The following is a 19,057-nucleotide window of genomic DNA, read 5'->3' as shown; positions in this document are numbered from 1 at the left end:
TGGAACTCAATGACCACAGATCCCTGTGCTATCTAGAACGTCTGTCTGAGCTGCTCCTGAACAAGGCAGGGCGCTGTACTTGGTAACTTAGTGTTCCCATCCTGGTTAGGTACCTGGGCAGCCACCCCAGTGAGCCACCTTCCTCTTCCCCTGTACTTCTCATCGGATGCTGGGAATAAGCCCTTTCAAGACTGAGATGAAACCCAAAAAGTTTTGCCCGAGTCATGATGAGTCGGGGGCTTTGAATCACACTCAGACTCAGAGAAGGGGTTCTGCTGGGTACAGACAGGAGGGAGGGGATGCCGTGTTTTGATCCCAGCAGCTTGTTGGAAAATGGCCGTTTAAAGAAAAAAGCAGGTCTAGTTAGCAGGAAGGAGAGTAGAATAAAGAATTATTTGGATGTGAAGGGAACAAAGGGCCTCGTAACAACTGAAGGGAGCATGTATTGGAGTGAGCAGTGAATAAAATATTAGGGAAATGAAAGGAGCGGGGTGACCATTAATAACAGTTAAAGCAGAAAAAGGTGATTCACCAGGAAGCGAGGGAGAAGATAAAAAGGGATTAAAGGGAATGGTGCTGTCAGAACAAAGAAAGCAGGTATCCTGGGCCAGAATAAACACTCCCGGGACCCCAGAAAGCCGAGCGAGCGCCCTTGAATGCAAGCCCGGGGGATGAGCAGATGAGCTTCACCAGCAGGTAAAGGGCCAACACTTCCAGACAACATGGTAAAACTCCCAAGGCATGCAATTGATGTGCATTAGTGACTTGTGCTGTGTACGCAGCCTTTGGAATGGAAAAATTCACAAGAACTTAGAACCAAACTTCTTTATGTTTTAACAAAAAAATTTCTCCCCCCTTCTCTCTCTCTCTCTCTCCGTCCCTCCCTCCCTCCCTCCCTCCCTCTCTCTCTCTCTCTCTCTCTCTCTCTCTCTCTCTCTCTCTCTCTCTCTCTCTCTCTCTCTCTCTCTCAGTATGGCACATGTGTGAAAGCCAGAGGACTATTTATAGGAGGCAGTTTCTCCTTCCCTTACATGGATCTGGGGATCGATCCCAGGTCCTCAGCCTCAGCGGTGGTACTTTAGCTACTGAGCAACCATGTTGCCCAATAACCAGATTTCTTAACTATTACAAACGCAGTAAGCCTACAAACTGTAGATGTCATGAACAGGCCCAGCCATCATATGACTCATCTACCTTTCCATAGCCTCCGGCACCCAGACATCAGCTTCTATTTCTATATCATGAACCATTTTATCTTTACAGTGTGTGTTCATATATCCAAGCTTTTTTTTTTCCCCTTAACTTTTCTGGCTCTGTTCACTTTTTATTTTCCTTTTATCATCCAGGTGTTAGTTCCTGCCAGCGCACACACCTCTCACAGTTGGCTCTTCACACTTTTTCAGAGACATTGAATCCTCTGAGATGCATACAAGGGACAGAGAGATGGTTCAGGATTTAAGAACACATTCTTCTCCCCAAAGACCTGAGTTTGTTTCCAAGCACACATGCCAGGCAGGCTCATAAATGCTTGTAGCTTCCCTGTCTGGCGGTTCTCAGCCTGTGGGTAGCTACCCCATCAGGTCAGGGGTCAAATGAGCCTTTCATTGCAATTGCCTAAGGACCTCAAATAAAAAAAAAAAAACATATATATTGACATTATGGTTTATAACAGTGGCAAAATTAAAAGTTACAAAGTTGTAACTTTATGGTGGGGGTCACCACCCATGAGGAACCCTATCGAAGGGTGGCAGCATTAGGAAGGTTGAGAACCATTGCTCCAGCGGATCTGATGCCCTTTTCTCACCGGAGAGGACACCTGCACTTAGGAGCACAGGGTTCCATATGGGCAAACATGCAACATTAATTAAAAATAAATCTTTCAAATTGTACAGAAAGGAACTAACTGACAAAGAGTAAGAAGACAGAGTAGAGGTGGCTGGGAAAATACTGATAAAATATTAAATAGATAACTCCCATTTAAGATTTCAAGCTTTGACTTCCTCTTTGGGTGGAATAGAGCAGCCCTTGCTCCTCTTGGAGTCTCGGGTTTTTCTAAACAGTTTTTATCAGGCATTCGTCAGTCTCCCCAGACTTTCTTCCCCACCTAGACACGATTAACCTCAACCAGAGACTATGCTCAGAAGAAACTCTACTGATTGTCACCTGGAGACGGATTTGCAAGCACCTAACCAGTCTTCTCTTTGTGTTTTGTCTTGGTTAACAGACCTGGACAAGCAGTTTCACCAGAAGGGCTAATCAGATTTTGCTGACCCAACAACGTCTCAAGAGCAAACGTAAAATTTTCAATTGCGGTTGGTTCCTATATCACCTGATTTCCCCGAGTGTGTTGTCGTAGACACTGAGCCCAGTCTCATTTGGCACTTAGCAGCTTAAACGGGTGCAGGGGCCATAACCAAGTTAATTACTTAGAGGATTAAGACAAACACACACATACACGCACCCCTCTGATATTGGAATGTACAGTATGTTGCAGTTTAAATTAAAAAGACCCCCTAAACTATGATTGTTCCCAGCTTCTTGGTGGTGAATTGAAAGCTGTTTGGTGTCATGAAGATTATAGAAGCAATCACATTTATGGGCCTGCTTTGCATAGCAGCTCTATTAATTTCCATATTGAGGGTATCTTTGCATTTCCCAACATGTTAACATCGATGCCATTTGGGATAATCACTTGGTACAAGCAAAAGAAAAAAATGCAAGAGACAGACAGATGGATAGACACAGAGATGAGGGAAGAGGAAAGCCAGAATATTCATCATCAATCAAGGTCTACTTGAAATACATTGGTTCTTATCAACATAGACATCAGAGAACAAATGAGTGTCCCCGATGTCCTGACCCAGAGTCACCCTCAGAGACTAGGAAGTTGTACATTGGGATCTACTCCTTTTGTATCTTGTCTTTGGACCCTAACTGCCGAGATGATGGTGTAACTGTGTCAGGGTGTTCCTGAGCTCTACCTTGGAGACCCTGATGCTCAGTATTCCAACTTCGTGGTTGTGGTCCTTTTAACTCTTCTAACAGGTACTGACCTCCCAGAATACCCTGACCAGTCAAGCCGGTGGGGTTTTTGTTTGTTTGTTTATTTTCCTTTACACATATCAGCCATGTCCCATGGGAATTAAGGAATGGGCCTAACACAACAGGCTACCCTGAAGCAATAAAGGCAAACACCTAAGCCATCACCTCTTTACAGGCTCTCATGAGCACCTGAGCAAGTTGGGTCTCTGCTTACATATCCTCTATCGTCAGCTTATCAAAGATGTCAGAGAGATGGCTCATCAACAGATAGCACCTACTGTCCTCTCATAGGATCAGAGTTCCATCTCCAGCATTCGTACAGGGCAGCTCATAACCAAAATCAGCTCTGTTCCAGGAGATCAAATGCGTCCCAGCCCCTATAGGCAGCTGAGCTCATGTGCACACATTCACACACACACACACACACACACACAAATACAGCCATGTGATTAAAAATAAATAACCAAAAACCGTGAAAGTGAATAAATGCTGCTCACAGTCTGTCTGTGATACATTGGTCAGGTCTCCCACTGGTTTCCGACTCTATTATATAAAGCCTGCATTTGCTAACCATTTGCCTCCACACTTTTGATCTCTTACAGGTAAGGCAACACAGTATTGGTGTTAAGTACAGTGGGAGATCATAGCCAGATCTGAGAGATGCACATTTCCAGGAAATCAATTGGAATTTGGGGAATCTGAGTTTAATCCACGGAAGCGGCAGAAAAGATTTGAATCTTTTTTTTTTCCCTCACAACCGTCTTATCAGCTTTAAGAACAAGAGATTTTGATTCCTATATCTACAAATTCCCAGCCCTCACCACGATGTTGATCTAATGCTACACATGAGAAAGGACAGGCAGAGCAGCAATCTATAAGAATTTTACTCTTGGGTCTGCCCCTCCACATCGTACAGAATCAGCCTGGAGGTTGGTGTTCCCCCTTTTCCAGATGTGGGGCAGAGGGGCGAGTTGGAGATAAAATAGCGTCGAGATGCATGTTATGTATTAGTCCTGAAGCTGGCAAGTCTGTCACTTGAGAGCATCTACCCAGGGCCAAGCAGTGACATAAGGAACATTATCAGAAGACATGAGGCTGTCCAACATCCCAAGATAGGTTACAAACAACAGAGAAGTCCACATGAGTGGACCCATGGTGTTTCTGGGAGAGCTTACAGTTTAGGACAGGCTGGCCCTCGATGAATTCGGCAGGCTGGTGAATGTGTAACACTTTCTGCTGGAATCCAGGGGTGCAGTCCAAATCATCTGCAGATGTAACCAGGAGCACCTGAGGAAAGGAAGCAATCAGTATTTTAACAGCAGCTAGCTTGTTTGCCCTGCTAACTTCTTTCTAACAGAATCTACAACCTTTAGAAATGAGCTGAGGTTTTAACTTTATTTCCCCAAAGGAAGAGAGGGAAGTTGTTGCACCTCTGGTGCCTGCCAACAGCTCATTTCTGGCAATGAAGGTTTTTCTTTTCTTTTTTTTTTTTTAAAGATGCAAAACCAGAAACAGCTGCTGCGACTTCCATTAAATTGAAGTTAAAGAAACACTGTTGTAAGAGTTTTACACCTGCTAAGAATCTCACTATGGCTGCCATGTGTGAAATTTCATTACAGAAACTGTCAGTTTCCAGTGGCGTCCGAGTTAGAAAGACCTCCATGTTCATACATGCAGAGGAACAATATCATCTCCAAGGAGGAGGAAAAGGGGAGCAGACCTTTCCCACGGGAGTAACTTCTAGAAGTATTTCAAGTATTGGATCTTAACCCCGCCCTACCACGTTGGCCATGAGCCAAAGGGTGACCACTGGACACCCACAATGTAGCTAACCCCAAACTGAGACATGTTGGGTATGTTATCATCAACTTGACTTAAAACAGGGTCACTCAGCTAGAAGGAACCTCAGCCGAGGAACCGCATCCTTCAGATGAGGCACCGCCTCCATTAGCTGAGGAACCGCATCCATTAGGACGGCCTATGGATAAGTCTGTGAGATACTGATTAATAGTGGATAGAGGGTCCTGCCCACTGCAGCCTGTGCCACCATTCCGCAGGCGATCCTAGCTTAGCAAGCTATGAGGAGCAAGCTAGTAAGCAACTCCATGGCTCCTCCCCTGCTCCTGCTTGAGTTCCTGCCTTAGCTTCTCTCAATGACCGGCTGTGATCCAGATATGTAAGATACATCTTTTCCTTCCCATGTTGCTTTCAGTCATGGTGTTTAACAAGCCACATGTAGAATATAAACGTATGATAAAAAAAGTAATTGTATAGCAACTATGCGTTGAACTGATGGTGTTTTATATACGGTGCTAAGTGGCGCTGTTATAATTAATTTCACTGGTTTCTTTTCACTTTGCAAATCTGGCTGCCTCAAAATATAAAATGTACAATTCTTTCCGAGGCTTCGCTTTTGTTCTTGGGATTTCTTTCTTTCCATTATTCCAAAGGAACAAAAATGAAGCCTGGGGTACACGGTGGTAAGCACTTCTCCCCAAGCATGGCAAGCAGCGGCTGTTTTGGAAACAGAACAGCTAAAATGATCTCCCCCCTCCCCCCGAAAGAGATCCTTATCAGATTGGACCCACCAACTCGAATGTATGTGGGGGTGAGGTGACGGAAGGAGTTACATGGTTCATAAAATGGCAAACTAGGAGCTCCTAGGGCACATGAGGTCTCTCATTTGGGAGGAGAGGTAAGCGATTACCATTGTTAAGAAGGGAGAGGCTCTTCTTGTCTGTCCCAAGCTCCTGGAAATAGCCCCGATTATTCTCACTGGCTTACCAAGTCAGACGTGGGTGGGACCCATGAGTGACCCATGTGGGATCAATAGGCATTTGTTCATAACTCCCCCAAAGTCACTTACATGCTTTGGGAAATGAAAATACATGACGTCCTCTGGGGCAACTCTAACGTAGATAAAACTGGACTTCTAACATATAAAACTAGACTTACTATGTATAAGCCATGGCTATCATCTCTGGGAAGAGAGGCCTGACTGGTGCCCATCTGTTCACATCAAGTGTCTACCTCACACATTGGCCCGCATCTTTGGCTTCAAAAGCAAAGCTGCTATGTTTGAGCTCTTACCACATGTCAAGTACTGTCTTTAGCTCGCTCTGAACGTATTCCGAGGTAGTGTCTCTGGCAGCCTCAGGAGGCACAGTCAGCTAAACCTGGAAGAAGCCCGTAGCTATGGCCTGAGATCTACACAGGGATGGGTGGAGTCAGGATCTGAACATGTTACTGTCCTCTGTTCTGTCTCCTGGCCAGCTCCTTGCTCATTCCTGACCATTAGACTTTCCCAGTAGGCTTCCTGCTAGAGCAGCAGTTCTCAACCTGTGGGTCACAACCCCTTTGGGGTGTGTGGGAGTGGAATATTAGATATCCTGTACACCAGACACTTACATTACAGTTTATAACAGTAGTCAAATTACAGTTAGGAAGTAGCAACAAACCGATTTTATGGTTGGGGGGATGGTTAGGGGGATGGTTGAGGGGGATGGTTGGGGGTGGTCACCACAACACAAAGAACTTTATTAAAAGGTCACAGCATTAGGTAGTTTGAGGACCACTGGTGTACATATTTTGCTTTGTTTCAATTTCCTAAGCTTCTCTCTCCAAAATGTACAAAAAGCTTCTCCAACCTTTGCTGAAATTACCGGCACTTAGTCCTCAGAATGTAAGATTTTCAGGGACAGCCAGCCCATGATGGCAGAGGAGGGAAACTAGTTCACACAGCCCAGGCCCCTATCCTTTGAGATAGCTGCAAGGTGTGTGATCTGCCTCCCACCCGGAATCTCTCTCTGTGCACCACCGGTGGGTATCTGCTTGCTAATTCTGTTTTCCCTAACTGCCTTCTCTCTTTGGCTGACTTCCCCACCCTCATCTTTCTTTCTCTGAGACCAGCCCTCCACTCCCCCAAAGATTTGCACTCAAAACTTTGACTCAGCAATTGCTCTTAAAACACACACACACACACACACACACACACAAAACAAAAAACACTGGACTCGGAAACCAGACCTTGAATTCCTAACCAGAGCACATTGGCATCGAAGAAAATTTCTTTTCTTCCCCTCCAAACAATACACCAAAGGTCAGCGGCTGCTGAGGAGGGGGCGGGGTATTTTGAATGCCAGCCTTCTGGGAAGCACTGAACCCCAAGGAATAGGAGCAAGAATCAATCTCAGGAGGTTGGTGGTGTGGTCAGGCTGAGCCACTTCAGAGGATTGAGGGTGTCACAGTCACCACCCTGCCTAACATCATCTTTCTCAGCTCAGAGTAGGCAGGACACAGTAGTTGAGTGTGAATCCAGATCTGCTTGTAAGTGTCCCTGTATCCAGAGACCAGGCTTTTCTTTGATGCCTCCTGAAGCCATCACAGAGCTGACATCCTAAGTGGCACATCTGCAGCATGCAGACCCGGAGCTCAGAATAATTTGCCGGCATTGTTGCGAGCAGAAAATCTATAACCGGCTAATGCTAATTCAGTTAAACAGAAATGGGCAAAGGTCGCACCTTCTGCCTGCGATTATACGTTAACCTTCTAATTGGCTAATTCTGCCCTCAAATCCCAGACCAGCCAACCAGTCACCCCAGACATATTGAGGAAGGCACAATTTCCCTGGGGACACTGAGCTAATCATCCAGGAGGGAGAGGTTCTGTTAAGTCAAGGAACAGTAATTTCTGCCCGAGTTTCTGAGTTTTCTATGCTCAGTCCCTTCCCTGGTCCCTCAACAGTGTGTGTTCCATATACTTCTAGAATTCTAAAAGAAAAACCAACCTTTTCCAGCTGCTGACTCCCAGGAAGACCTCTGTTTGGTCTCTGTGGATTTGGGGGTCAGTTTATCCACCAGTCAAAAATTAGATAGCTCGTTTCCTACTCAGGGTTTTTGTTGCTGCAATGAAGCCCCATGACCAGAAAAACAACTTGAGGAGGAAAGGGTTTACCTGACTCACACTTGAGCATCACTGTTCATCATCAAAGGAAATCAGGACTGGACCTCAAACAGGGCTGGAACCTGGAGGCAGGAGCTGATCCAGAGACCATGAAAGGTGTTGCTTATTGGCTTGCTCCTCATGGTTTTTTCTCAGTCTGATTTTGTGTAGAACCCAGGGCCAACTGCCCAGGGATAGTCACACTCCTGATGGGCTGGACTCTCCCCTGGGCTGAACCTTCCCCATTAAACACTAAGAAAATCCTCTCCACCCTTGTTTACAGCCCAACCTCATGGAGGCATTTTCTCAACTGAGGCTCCCTCCCGTCCAGTGACTCTAGCTTGTGTCAAATGGACATAAAACTACCTAGCAGAACCTGTAGGAACCTACTATGCAAAGGGGATGGCTCATTGCTGACTTCTGCTTCTCTACTCTCTCCCTCTCTTTCTTCTGCCTTTACTACCCTCTTGACTCCCATCCCCATGCCCTAATAAAACTCTTTTCTATACTATACAATGTAGCATTTCAGAGTGTGGTCACGGGCCATTTTCATTGTTCAAATTTGGTTGGCCTTTTGCTGGTGGATTTGGCATGCTTTAGAGATGCCACACACCTCTGTCTTCTCATTTGGGAAACATGAGAAGTGAGATGTGTATGGATCCAACAGGATGATTCACAGAATGTAATTGGACAAGTGCTGCCCAGGCGAGGTGGTCAATAGACGTTAACTATCACAGTATTATGACCCAGAAAAGGAGAAAGGCATCAGCAAGTCCTCATTTAAATAATTGACAAACTAAAATGAAAGCCTAAGTTGAAAGGAAACCATGACATCCTTCGGGAATATTTCAAAGCTAGGCAGAGAAGGGTCTAAACCTCATCTAGGGACCTCAAGCAAGTCCATCCTCTGAGGAGGAGTGTTCTGCCTTGAGCCAGGACCTAAAATGGGGTTGGGTAAATGAAGAGGAAGGGACACTTTTCTTTTTTTTTCACCATGTATACGTGGGGTCTGTGTGTGCATGTATGCATGTTTGGGGGCGTGTGGACACTTGTACATGTCTGTGCCTGTGAGGGTCTGGGGTTGATGTTGAGTATCTTCTTCAGTTTCTCTCTAACTGATGTGATGAGGTTGAATCTCACTTGGTCTAGATATTGTAACAACTAGTCTCACTGGTGAACTTGCGCCTGTGACGCCATCCTTGCCTTCTGTATGCTCGGATTACTGCTGACCACAGCACCCACCTGGTTTTTATGTGCATCCTGGTATCTGAGCCGTGGTCTCTGTTCCTGAACAGAATATGCCTCACCTGCTGAGACCCCCCCCCCATCCCAGACTTCTCCTTTACTCCAATGGATCCCACTTTCAAACGAATCATTTCATTTCGTATCTCCCTACTAGTGCTGTGGCATACCCTGAAATCACAAAAGTGCACTTACAAGAGAATTAACAAGAGATTAACAGCGCCTTCCAATGCTGGATGCCTCAGTGCTCCGGCCATGATGATAGAATGTTCTAGTGACTGCCTGACTTCTCAGAACCCAAACCTGCATCTGCAGGTGATCTTGTCATGGGCTCCCCCCCAACCTCCAACCACAGTCTGATTAAGTGTGGGGTAGGTCGAGGACCCCCATTGCTTAATGTTGCAAGAATTAACACCTGGCCTTCCTCCCAAGCCAGCTCAGCCTTTCTCCAACATGAATCAAAGTCATTGGCACAAAGATCCTACCTGGACGGACCGTTCCCCGCACCCTCTGGAGCTCTGCCAAGCAGAACCTGCAAGCACTCCAAATATATCATTTCGACCAAGGCAATAACGGTCTTCTGACGTGCTTCATGTGCTCATTTATGCATTAGTGCTCGCTGCGCATAAACAATAGGTGCAGATGCATCGCTGTGAGCATGGCAACTATCGAGTTTTATAATCACCAAAGGATACCCATTATTTGAAAATTACCATCAGCCTGCTCTGGAAGCTGATTCATGTCCTAGAAAGACAATAACCATGGGTTTGGACTACACTGTTCAGTACAAATCCCAGCTCTATCTCCGGAGTCCACTGGGTGAGCCACCTGTGCCTCAGTTTTCCCAGATGGAGAATGGGAGGGACGCCGGTCTGTTGCTGTTGTTTTGAAGACCGAGTGAGGAGATCTTGGCAGAGAGCAAAGATATGCACCAACTGCTCGCACATCTTCATTGTTATCTTTGCATATTACATTTAAATGAATGCATTTATAATTCGCTGCTGTTCCCAGGGCAGTTGGGTACAGATGTCATTAAAATACCACTTGTTCCTACTTTTGTATCCCCATATCCTTTAAGGTGGTGTTGGCTCGGAGCTCTGTCCTCCCTTCAAGAGTCCCCTGTCCTGAACTCATTCACCAGCACCAAGAGTAGGTCATGAGGTCATCAGGTTATGAGGTTATCAGGTCATGAGGTCATCAGATCATCCTCTTCATACCTGGCTTTCCTTTTGGCTTGCTTTTTCCAGACAGCACAAACATTAACATTCTCACTTTAGAAAGGGGTGGGTATATTTATCCTGACAGGTACTGTTTTACGAGCCTAGCCAGCTCTGAAGCTTCCTTCCAGAGAAAGGAATTCATTCTCTGTGTGTCTGTCTGTCTGCTAACCCTTCCTCTGTTCTTGTTGTATGTGTGATGGTCCATCTTAATTGTTAATTGAGTGAGATTTAGAATCACAATGGAAAGATTCTGGACCTGTCTCTGAGGGATAATCTAGGTTAGATTGTGGTGGGAAGAAGCCCCCCTAAATATAGGTGGGGCTATTCCCCTGGCTAGGGTTCCACCCAAGCAGGAGGAGAGGGAGAGAAAGCAAGCTAAGCACCAATGTTTATCTCTCTTGGCTTCCTGACTAGAGATACAACATGAGACACCTACAGTACCATGTCACTATGCCTGGCGCCCACCCCCTGGCTCCCTGGTGCTCTCCCCTGGACATCCAAGTATCTGAGTTGCCCACTTGAGTTCTAGACTTAAAACACTGACTCCGAAGTCAAAAACCCTCCATGCTCCGAGTCTCCAGACACCCATCATGAGGTACACACACCTTGAGCTGTTGGCTACACTGCAAGATTTCTGGCCAGGAATCAGTGGCTCACACAATGAGAAGAGAAAGACCATCACCACTAAAGTGCCCCATAGTATCTCTTCATCTACCAATAAAAACCAGAGGAAGAAAAAATTAATGACATCAGCACAGTGCAGTAGAAAGGCACACACAGGGCCTAGGCATCCAGGGGAGGCGGCTAACAAGAAGCAGCCATATCACTGTGGGCCAGTTCTTTGAGGTCTATGACTGTCCATCCAGAGCTGGACTAGCTGGTTGCGCAGTGAGCAGGCAAAGAACCTGGACAGAGAGCTTCCCTGCCCCGGGTTCTGCAGACATGTTCCGGCAGCTAGTGGGAAACAGTAAAGCTGGAAAGAATCAGCTTACCACACCACCCCCTAAGCGGCATAAATACAAAGAAACTCGCTGCCCCAAATAGTGATCTCACAGGCCATGGACAGCCTAGGATCCCATTATCCCTTAAGCCAGTTCCCCGATGTGATTGTTCCAGACAAAGCTGTTTGTGTGTCTCTCAGCACCATTTTCCTAGTAGTGGCTAACCCGGTGTTTGCTATTAGCCTTGATGGACAGGCGCTTTCTCCGTGCCACAAAACACCTCTGGTCTGTTCTTATCAGACTGGTTTCGCTGCAGCCAGGTTAGCCTGGGGGGGGGGGGGCGTGTGCAGGATGCAAAAAAAAAAAAAAAAAGGGAAAAAAAAGTAAAGCACTATATTTTGATTGAGTCTTTATCCTGCCAAACACCAAAAACCCAGAGTCTGGGAAGGATTTTAAAAAGCCCACTATCCACTGACAGCCTAAGAAGACAGCATTCCCGAGACGCTCATGCGCATGCTCATAGGCGCCTGCACACTGAAGCTTCCATTATTGACACTCTGCTGGAGTCTAACTTCCCCAAAACATTCTTGACGTTTTAAAGCTGCAGGAACACCAGTAGCTGCTGTCTTCCTGGCTGTTAAGGCAACAGATATTTAGAAATGATGTTGGTGTTCCCGTGGAGACAAGCCAGGGTATGCTTCTTTTCCCTGGTGAGTTCTGGGGCTATTTGCAAGTGCAATTCAAAACTGGCACCCTGGACCTCATTTCTAATTGAATGTACCGGACAGATTTTTCTCAGGTTTTAAGAATGGGAGTTTGACTGTTTAAGTCTGGAAAAGAACGAGACCTGAACTAATACAAGTGTGCATTGTGGCCGTGTGGCTGTCCGTTTCTAAGCCTTTTGAGAAATGACTTCACCGGGTCGTCTGTTCATATGGTCTTTGGAAGATATAACACAGGACTTGTGGTGCCCAGTAGCTGATAAAACTATACATGGGTAACAGAAATAAAATAGTGACCCCCTAAAACGTCATCATCCTGGCGCATGGTCCCTGAGAATATGTCAGGTCACACCACATGGAGAAGTGTGGGTTGGAAAGGATCTGGCCTTAAAGTAAAAGGCTTATCTCGGCAGCTGAGAAAGGATCAGAAGAAACTCAAGGATCTTTGAAAACACAAGAGTTAAGTCAGTAGAAGGTGAATACGGAAGAGAAGGCAGAGGGATCTTAAAGCCCAGGACACGGAAATGAAGTAGCAGGGGATTCTCCCCAGAAGGCCCCCAACACCAGCAGTGATTGTCCTAAATACCTCTCTCAGGAACATAGACAGGCAGGGAGGGTTCGCCCTTGTGAGTGAGTTCACTGTTTCACCCGACACCTCTGGGCTAATTTCTTTTTCTTTCTCTCTTGAGACAGGGTCTCTTGTAGCCCAGCTTGGCTTCAATCTTGCTATGAAGTCAAGAGTGACCTAAACTTAGGACCCCCCCGCCTCTACCTCCTGAGGGCTGGGGTTGAAATGTGTGCCACAATGCCCAGTTCTATGTGGTTGCACAAAGATACATTTCCAGACTCTTTGAATTTCATATTTATTTGTTTATTTATTTATTTAGAATTGAGGCTAAGAACCCTTGCATGCTGTGTAATAACTCCTGTGTTATATTTAGTCCTTAGTTAAATTTTTAAAAATTTTATTATGTCGAAGTTTTCTGGGTCAGATGCTAGAGACTGAGAAACAAAGTAATAAGCTTATCATCTGGGAGGAAAGGAAGACATACATAATTAATATAATGTAGTAAACTGTGTTTCACTTTGTAGGGAATTAGCGGGTAGTTGAAGGTAAAGATACTTGAGCTAAAACAATGTAGGCTCTAATCCCAGTCTGGCCACTTAGTTGCTGTACGTTCAACTCCTCTGTGCCTCAGTTTCTCCATTTGCATAGTAAACGAATGATTCTACCTATTTAGGTCTTGAGGCCCTCTGATAAAATGGTTCAGGACAGAGACTGGCTTCCTGACTGTGTTCCTTGAGATGTATTATCCTCTTGTAACACATCGTAGGAGGGGCAGAAATGAAGGAGAAAAAAAAAAACACACATCTTAGGTGAGAGAAAGAGACTTAGACCACATGGCAGATAAGGCCATGTTGGAAAAAAAAAATGATTTGAAGTTTTCCAAGTGGCAAACTAGGAGGAGGGATGTTGCATGTCAGAGGCTTGGTAAATGTAAACACCATGCAGCCAGTTCAAGAGATGGCGGCCTAGCCAGTGGGAGTAACAAGCTCTGGGTTGCTCAAGTTTATTTGAAGGTGTTTTGTTGTCTGAGAATGGGATTGAATTGATGAAGCTTGTCTGCCTCAAACCCAGCCAGAAGCAATTCGGTCAAATCAGTTTTTGTCTAAAGAGAATTAACTCTTTCTGTTTAAGGTTCCAGGATTAATCAAGCAAGCTCAAAAGGAAAACCCAACAGGGAAATAAGCATCTACAAAAATGTGTCTTAGTGCATTTGAAGAAAAACTAGGCACCGTGCCTGCCTGGCAGTAGTGTTTGACATTGTCCATATCTATCCCGGAATGTGGGGGGCTAAATCAATAGTGCCATTAGTCAAATAAAACCTGCATCCCTAGAGTCCCCCGCTGAGGTCCTAGGTGATCCCCAGTAGACTCAAAGTTTAACAGACAATTAATGAGTTCAGAGAAACATTTCAGAATCTTTCCCCTCTACGCTATGCTCTAGGGCAGGGGCAGGGCTATAATTCGAGGGCAGACAGAGGCTGGGAGTAAGGAGAGTCACTCTCTAGAGAGAGCCCTCCATCCATGGGAAAGGACTCTAGCCTTTCTCCAGACAGAGAATTCTGTGATAAGATCCCAGGTGCCCGTGGATGGAAGCCTGCCTGACTCCAGTAGCGATCATTAGTAGCCAGGAATCCACGCCGTCCTGATTCTCCTCCCCTACCCCACCTTCCCCTCCTGCCCTTTCACCCCTGATTCCTAGATCACCTCCCAGAGAAATCCCTATATCTAATCCTCATGTCAAACTCAATATTTTATCTATGTTGTGGCAACACGCCACAATCTCAGCTGACTCGAAACCACTTCATTGTCATCCAGTCACAAGGTCTATGGTGTGTCCACAGGCTTCCCTCAATGTGGGACAGCCCGTTTCCCTCTCAGCCGCTGACATCCATGGTTCAAGGCTTCCCTCTTCCACCTTTGAAGCCATTAGAACACCTCCATCATCTCTGTTTTATTGTTTTGTTTTGTTTTTTTATTTCCTTTCTATTACCACATTGGCTTTCTGCATCTCACTGTTTACTGGGCTCCCTTGGTACAGCACTGTGATTCCTCTTAGTCCCCCAAGTCATGCAGATGGTACCCCTACACCCTGAATTAGGATGTGCAGATATACAGCAGTGGCTGTTGGTTAGCCTACTATACATGAAACACTCATGCGAGGGAGGCTAAGTTTGATAACGAGGTCTGTATAGGTTTGAACTGTCCCTGATGTTAAGTACGGGCAATTCAACAATGTCTACAGTCACCAAGAGTTAAATCTTTGGGAATGCCTGTGCCAAGCATACAAACATCTCACCCCCCCCCTTTCCCTCTCTATCACTCTCCCCTTCCTCTCTCTCTTCTCCCCCTCTTGCTCCTTTCCATTCCCCATCCCCCTCTCTCCCCTCCCTATCTCTCTCTTCCCCTCTTCTCCGCTCCCATGATTGTGGGTAATGCTAAGTAACCAACTGCTTCAGGCGCTCCTCTACCGAGAAGACTTGTACACTGTGAGGCAAAACACACCCTCTATCCATTAAGTCTGTTTGTCAGCCATCTTATCAAGACAATAAGACAATTAAGAAATGTCCTTCCCCCTCCCAATGCTGTTTACTGCTGAGATCTGGGGGATCTACAGCTGACCTGGAAGTTGTAAAAAGCCACAATCTCAATGTTGTGTCCGTTTACCAACTAGACTCTGACCTTTCCTCACTTAAAAATAATTATCGTTCCTTCAGGGCTTTGCTGTGAAGTGGAACATTTTATTCTAACCGTGTGGTGTGTCGCACTTCCTTCCCTGCCAAACATCAGACAAGATGTCAGATCTGTCAGTGCAGGGGCAGGCTGTTATTAATTATCTCTCAGAGACAAAGTCCTTTTGCTGATTTATTTATTTTTTTCCTCACACAAGGAAAATTCTTCTATTGAACTAAATGTCTATCTTGTTAAACTGTTGTTTTATTTCCCTTGCAAAAAGTTCTTACTCAAGAAAGTTCCAGAAGAGAAAAGAAAGAGACCAGGCAAAAAAAATGGCACTGAAGGCCAAGAGATCTGTTTAGTCCCGGCGAGCACAACTCCTCTCTTTCCAGGATGAAGGAAGAATCTGCATGTCTCTCTTTAGATCTAACTGGATCCTGTTATGTGCAGATTACTCCGATGCTGATGGATTCTTTCTTCCGTGTAACACTGACTGGGTTCCTGCTCCCTGTCAATGCTAAATACGCATCAGAATCAGTAAGACACGGTCTGAAGCTCTGAGTTACAATAGGAATGGCTGCCATTATATATTTATTTTTAGTACTGTGGGGGGAGGTGCCAGGGTGTGGAAAGGGGAGGGGGTAGGAGGTATTTTTAAATTAAATTAAATTAAATTGAATATTAAATTTGTATTAATTTAAATTAAAAATAAATTTTGAAAATTAAATTAATTTAAATATTTAAAAAACATTTAAATATTTTCATTGAATATTAAATATTAGATAAAATGTAAAATGAATTAAAGCGAATATTAAGTAAGATGAAGATATTTAAGTAAAACAGAGAGAAGAAGGTGGCTATGGAAGCCCTGTCTTAGACTACACCAATATGGCTTATTTCGCTCGTGGATCCTTCCGTGTTTTAAAAAAGGACCAGGCACAGACTCTTCAAAGAAATGACTGGATAGCAACCAGACATTTCAAAACTGAATGATTACTAAACAATTCCTGGGGTTCTCCATCAACTTTGTTTAAGGTGAGAAGTTTTTCAGAGATAAGAAGTAATACATTTCCCATTCCAAAGGAGTTTGCCTCTGGCCTCTGAAAGATGATTAATAACAACCTGCCCAAGGGTTGACAGATCTGACATCTTGTCTAATGCCTTTCCATTTGCAAAGATAAGAAGCAATACATTTCCTGAAGCCAGGTCTGGTGGCCTGGAACTGGCTCTGTAGACTGACTACCTCATAGAGATTTGTCTGCCTCTGCCTCCCAAGAGCTGGGATTAAAGGCATGTGCTAGCCTATTTTTCTAGCTGTGTAGGAGGCAGAGCCATTAAGACGGCAAGTTCAAGGCCAGCCTGAGAATTCTGCCAGACATTCTGTCTCTTGAGAGAGAGAGAGAGACAGAGAGACAGAGACAGAGAAAGAGAGAGAGTGAGTAACTGCTTAGGATATGTGAAGCCCTAGGTTCAAGCTCTAATACCACAGCATACATTAATTAATTAATTAATTAGATGTCCTCAACTTTTTCCTGATTTGTATTTGGAAAGCAGCAACCCAGATTTCAATATACTATTTAAATAAAATGTAAATCAGACTCAGCTCTCAAGAGAGCAGTAGATGAGTGCTCCAGCACAGGGTTGCCCAGGGGAATCCTGGGAATTGTTTAAACCAACTCTCCAAGAAAGAAATGCCTCTGCCTGTGTACCTGCCCATTTCCATGGTAAATACTGTCATTGTGGCCAATTTCACATTACTGATGCAAAACCACTGAACGCTGGTGTCATAGATGGAGTTTCCTATTATTGTGAAGAAACACCATGATCAAAAAGCAAGTTGGGGAGGAAAGGGTGGATTTGACTTATTCTTCCAGATCATCACCCATCATTGGAGGAAGTCAAGACAGGAACTCAAACAGGGCGGGAACCTGGAGGCAGGAGCCGATGCAGAGGCCATGAAGGGTGCTGCTTACTGACTCGCTTTCCCTGGCTTGCTCAGCCAGCTTTCTTATAGAACCCAGGACCTCCACCCCAGGGATGGGCCCACCCACATTGATCGCTAATTAAGAAAATGCTCTACAGCTGGATCTCTTAGATACATTTCCTCAACCGAGCCTCCTTTCTCTATTGAGGACTCCAACTTGTGTCAGGTTGACACACAAAACCAGCCAGTACAACTGACTTAGGGAGAGACACAAACAATTGACTGTGTAAACAAGCTGCTCTAATAGAAGTAAGTGTGCAGGAACTTACTAAATCCGAACTGTCTAGGCAGTTTTTGGAGGGTCTTTAAGTAGGAACCACAAGGCTGCCTGCTCCCCCACAGTGAGATCCTTTTATAGAAAACTGGATTACACTAATATGAGTTTAAAACAGGCTGGAAAACCCATCTACTAATGGGGAAAACGAGATGCTACAGTCAGACTTTAGAGTCAGAGAAATGCCATGAATTCTTGATTCAGGACCTCGTGTTATTTAAATATTGCTTTTGATGTATTACCTAGAGTCTTAGCTCAAATGATCAGAGATAATCCTGCCTTCTGACATAATTAGGGAGCTGCCGCTGTGCTAAACTGAGGATAATCAATTTGACCTTGAAAGTTTGTCTACAGTGCCTCACAGATGTTTCGAACATGGTAGAGACGACCATGCTGCCAATACCAGCTATGGACTGTGCTCCAAGGTCCTACGGGCTCCCCAGGGCCCATCAGTAGGTGGCCTTTATTTCGTCTGCAACCTGATCACATTTAACTATCAAGTGTTTCCCTTAAAGCGATTGAAATTTAGTCAGCATTGAGGTTAGAAATTGAGAGAGCAACAGTCACCGTGTGACTCCGGGTAGAAAGAGCTCCATTATCAGGTGACCACAGTCCACATGTCCCTAGAAACAGGAGCCAGTTGCTTTGTGTGTGATCCCAGTTTGCCTTAACTTCCATATCAAAGAGAGCTGAGGTATGCATCTGTGACTCTGCATGGATTTTTCTTGTACTCAATTCTGCCCATGGCTTCTTCCTGGCTTCTGTGGGTATCTGGGTTTTAACTGCTGCCTCTTAATACTCCTGGGATAAGAGTGTTCCCCGAGGGCTGGGGGGCTGACTCTATCATTAAAGCACTTTCCCTGCAAGCAGGAAGACCTGAATTCTGTATCCCAAACACAATGTACACACATGCATTCAGGTGCCAGACCGGACACACTCACTCACACACACACACACACACACACACACACACACACACCGACCGGGGTGGTAGCACACACTTGTAAACTCCAGCACTGGGGAGCTAAAGGCAGGCAGATTCTTGGAGTTCATTGACCAAGAAGCCTAAGTGTACTTGGTGAACTCTGGGCCAATAAGAGACACTGCCTCAAAAACACAGTGAATAACATCTGAGAAATAATAACATGGTTGTCCCCTGATCTCCACAGGCATGGGTACCTCTAATACTCCCTTCAGTGGGCTGCTGAGGACTTTTCATATTACAGTAAGCCCACACCCACCTAAGCCTTCTCCATCCATACTGAATTTCTTCCAACTCCTGGGAATCCTGTATCCACTGGCTCTGATAAACATTTCTCTTATCGTGGCCTAAAGCTCTTCCTGTGTTAACCAATCAGTTCAAGGGCACAGATTGGTTAGGGTGATGACGCCAGCCCTCAGTTCATGCCAGTGTCTCCTCCTTCATCCTCTCAACCCCATGCCCACTAAAA

General features: G+C 45.2%; 1 protein-coding gene across 1 annotated transcript in view; it reads right to left on the bottom strand.

Annotated features, from left to right (window-relative positions):
- The window catches only part of CDH13 (cadherin 13), a 961,236-nt gene that overhangs the window by 744,401 nt on the left and 197,778 nt on the right, over positions 1–19,057 (bottom strand). Inside the window, exon 2 of the mRNA XM_080936858.1 lies at positions 4,218–4,329. Within this exon, the coding sequence (XP_080792984.1) occupies positions 4,218–4,329 (112 nt within the window). The remainder of the gene's footprint in view (positions 1–4,217; positions 4,330–19,057) is intronic.

This window comes from Micromys minutus, assembly GCF_963924665.1.
Source record: "Micromys minutus genome assembly, chromosome: 24".
Lineage (NCBI taxonomy): Eukaryota > Metazoa > Chordata > Mammalia > Rodentia > Muridae > Micromys > Micromys minutus.
This window is presented reverse-complemented; position numbering and strand designations above follow the sequence as displayed.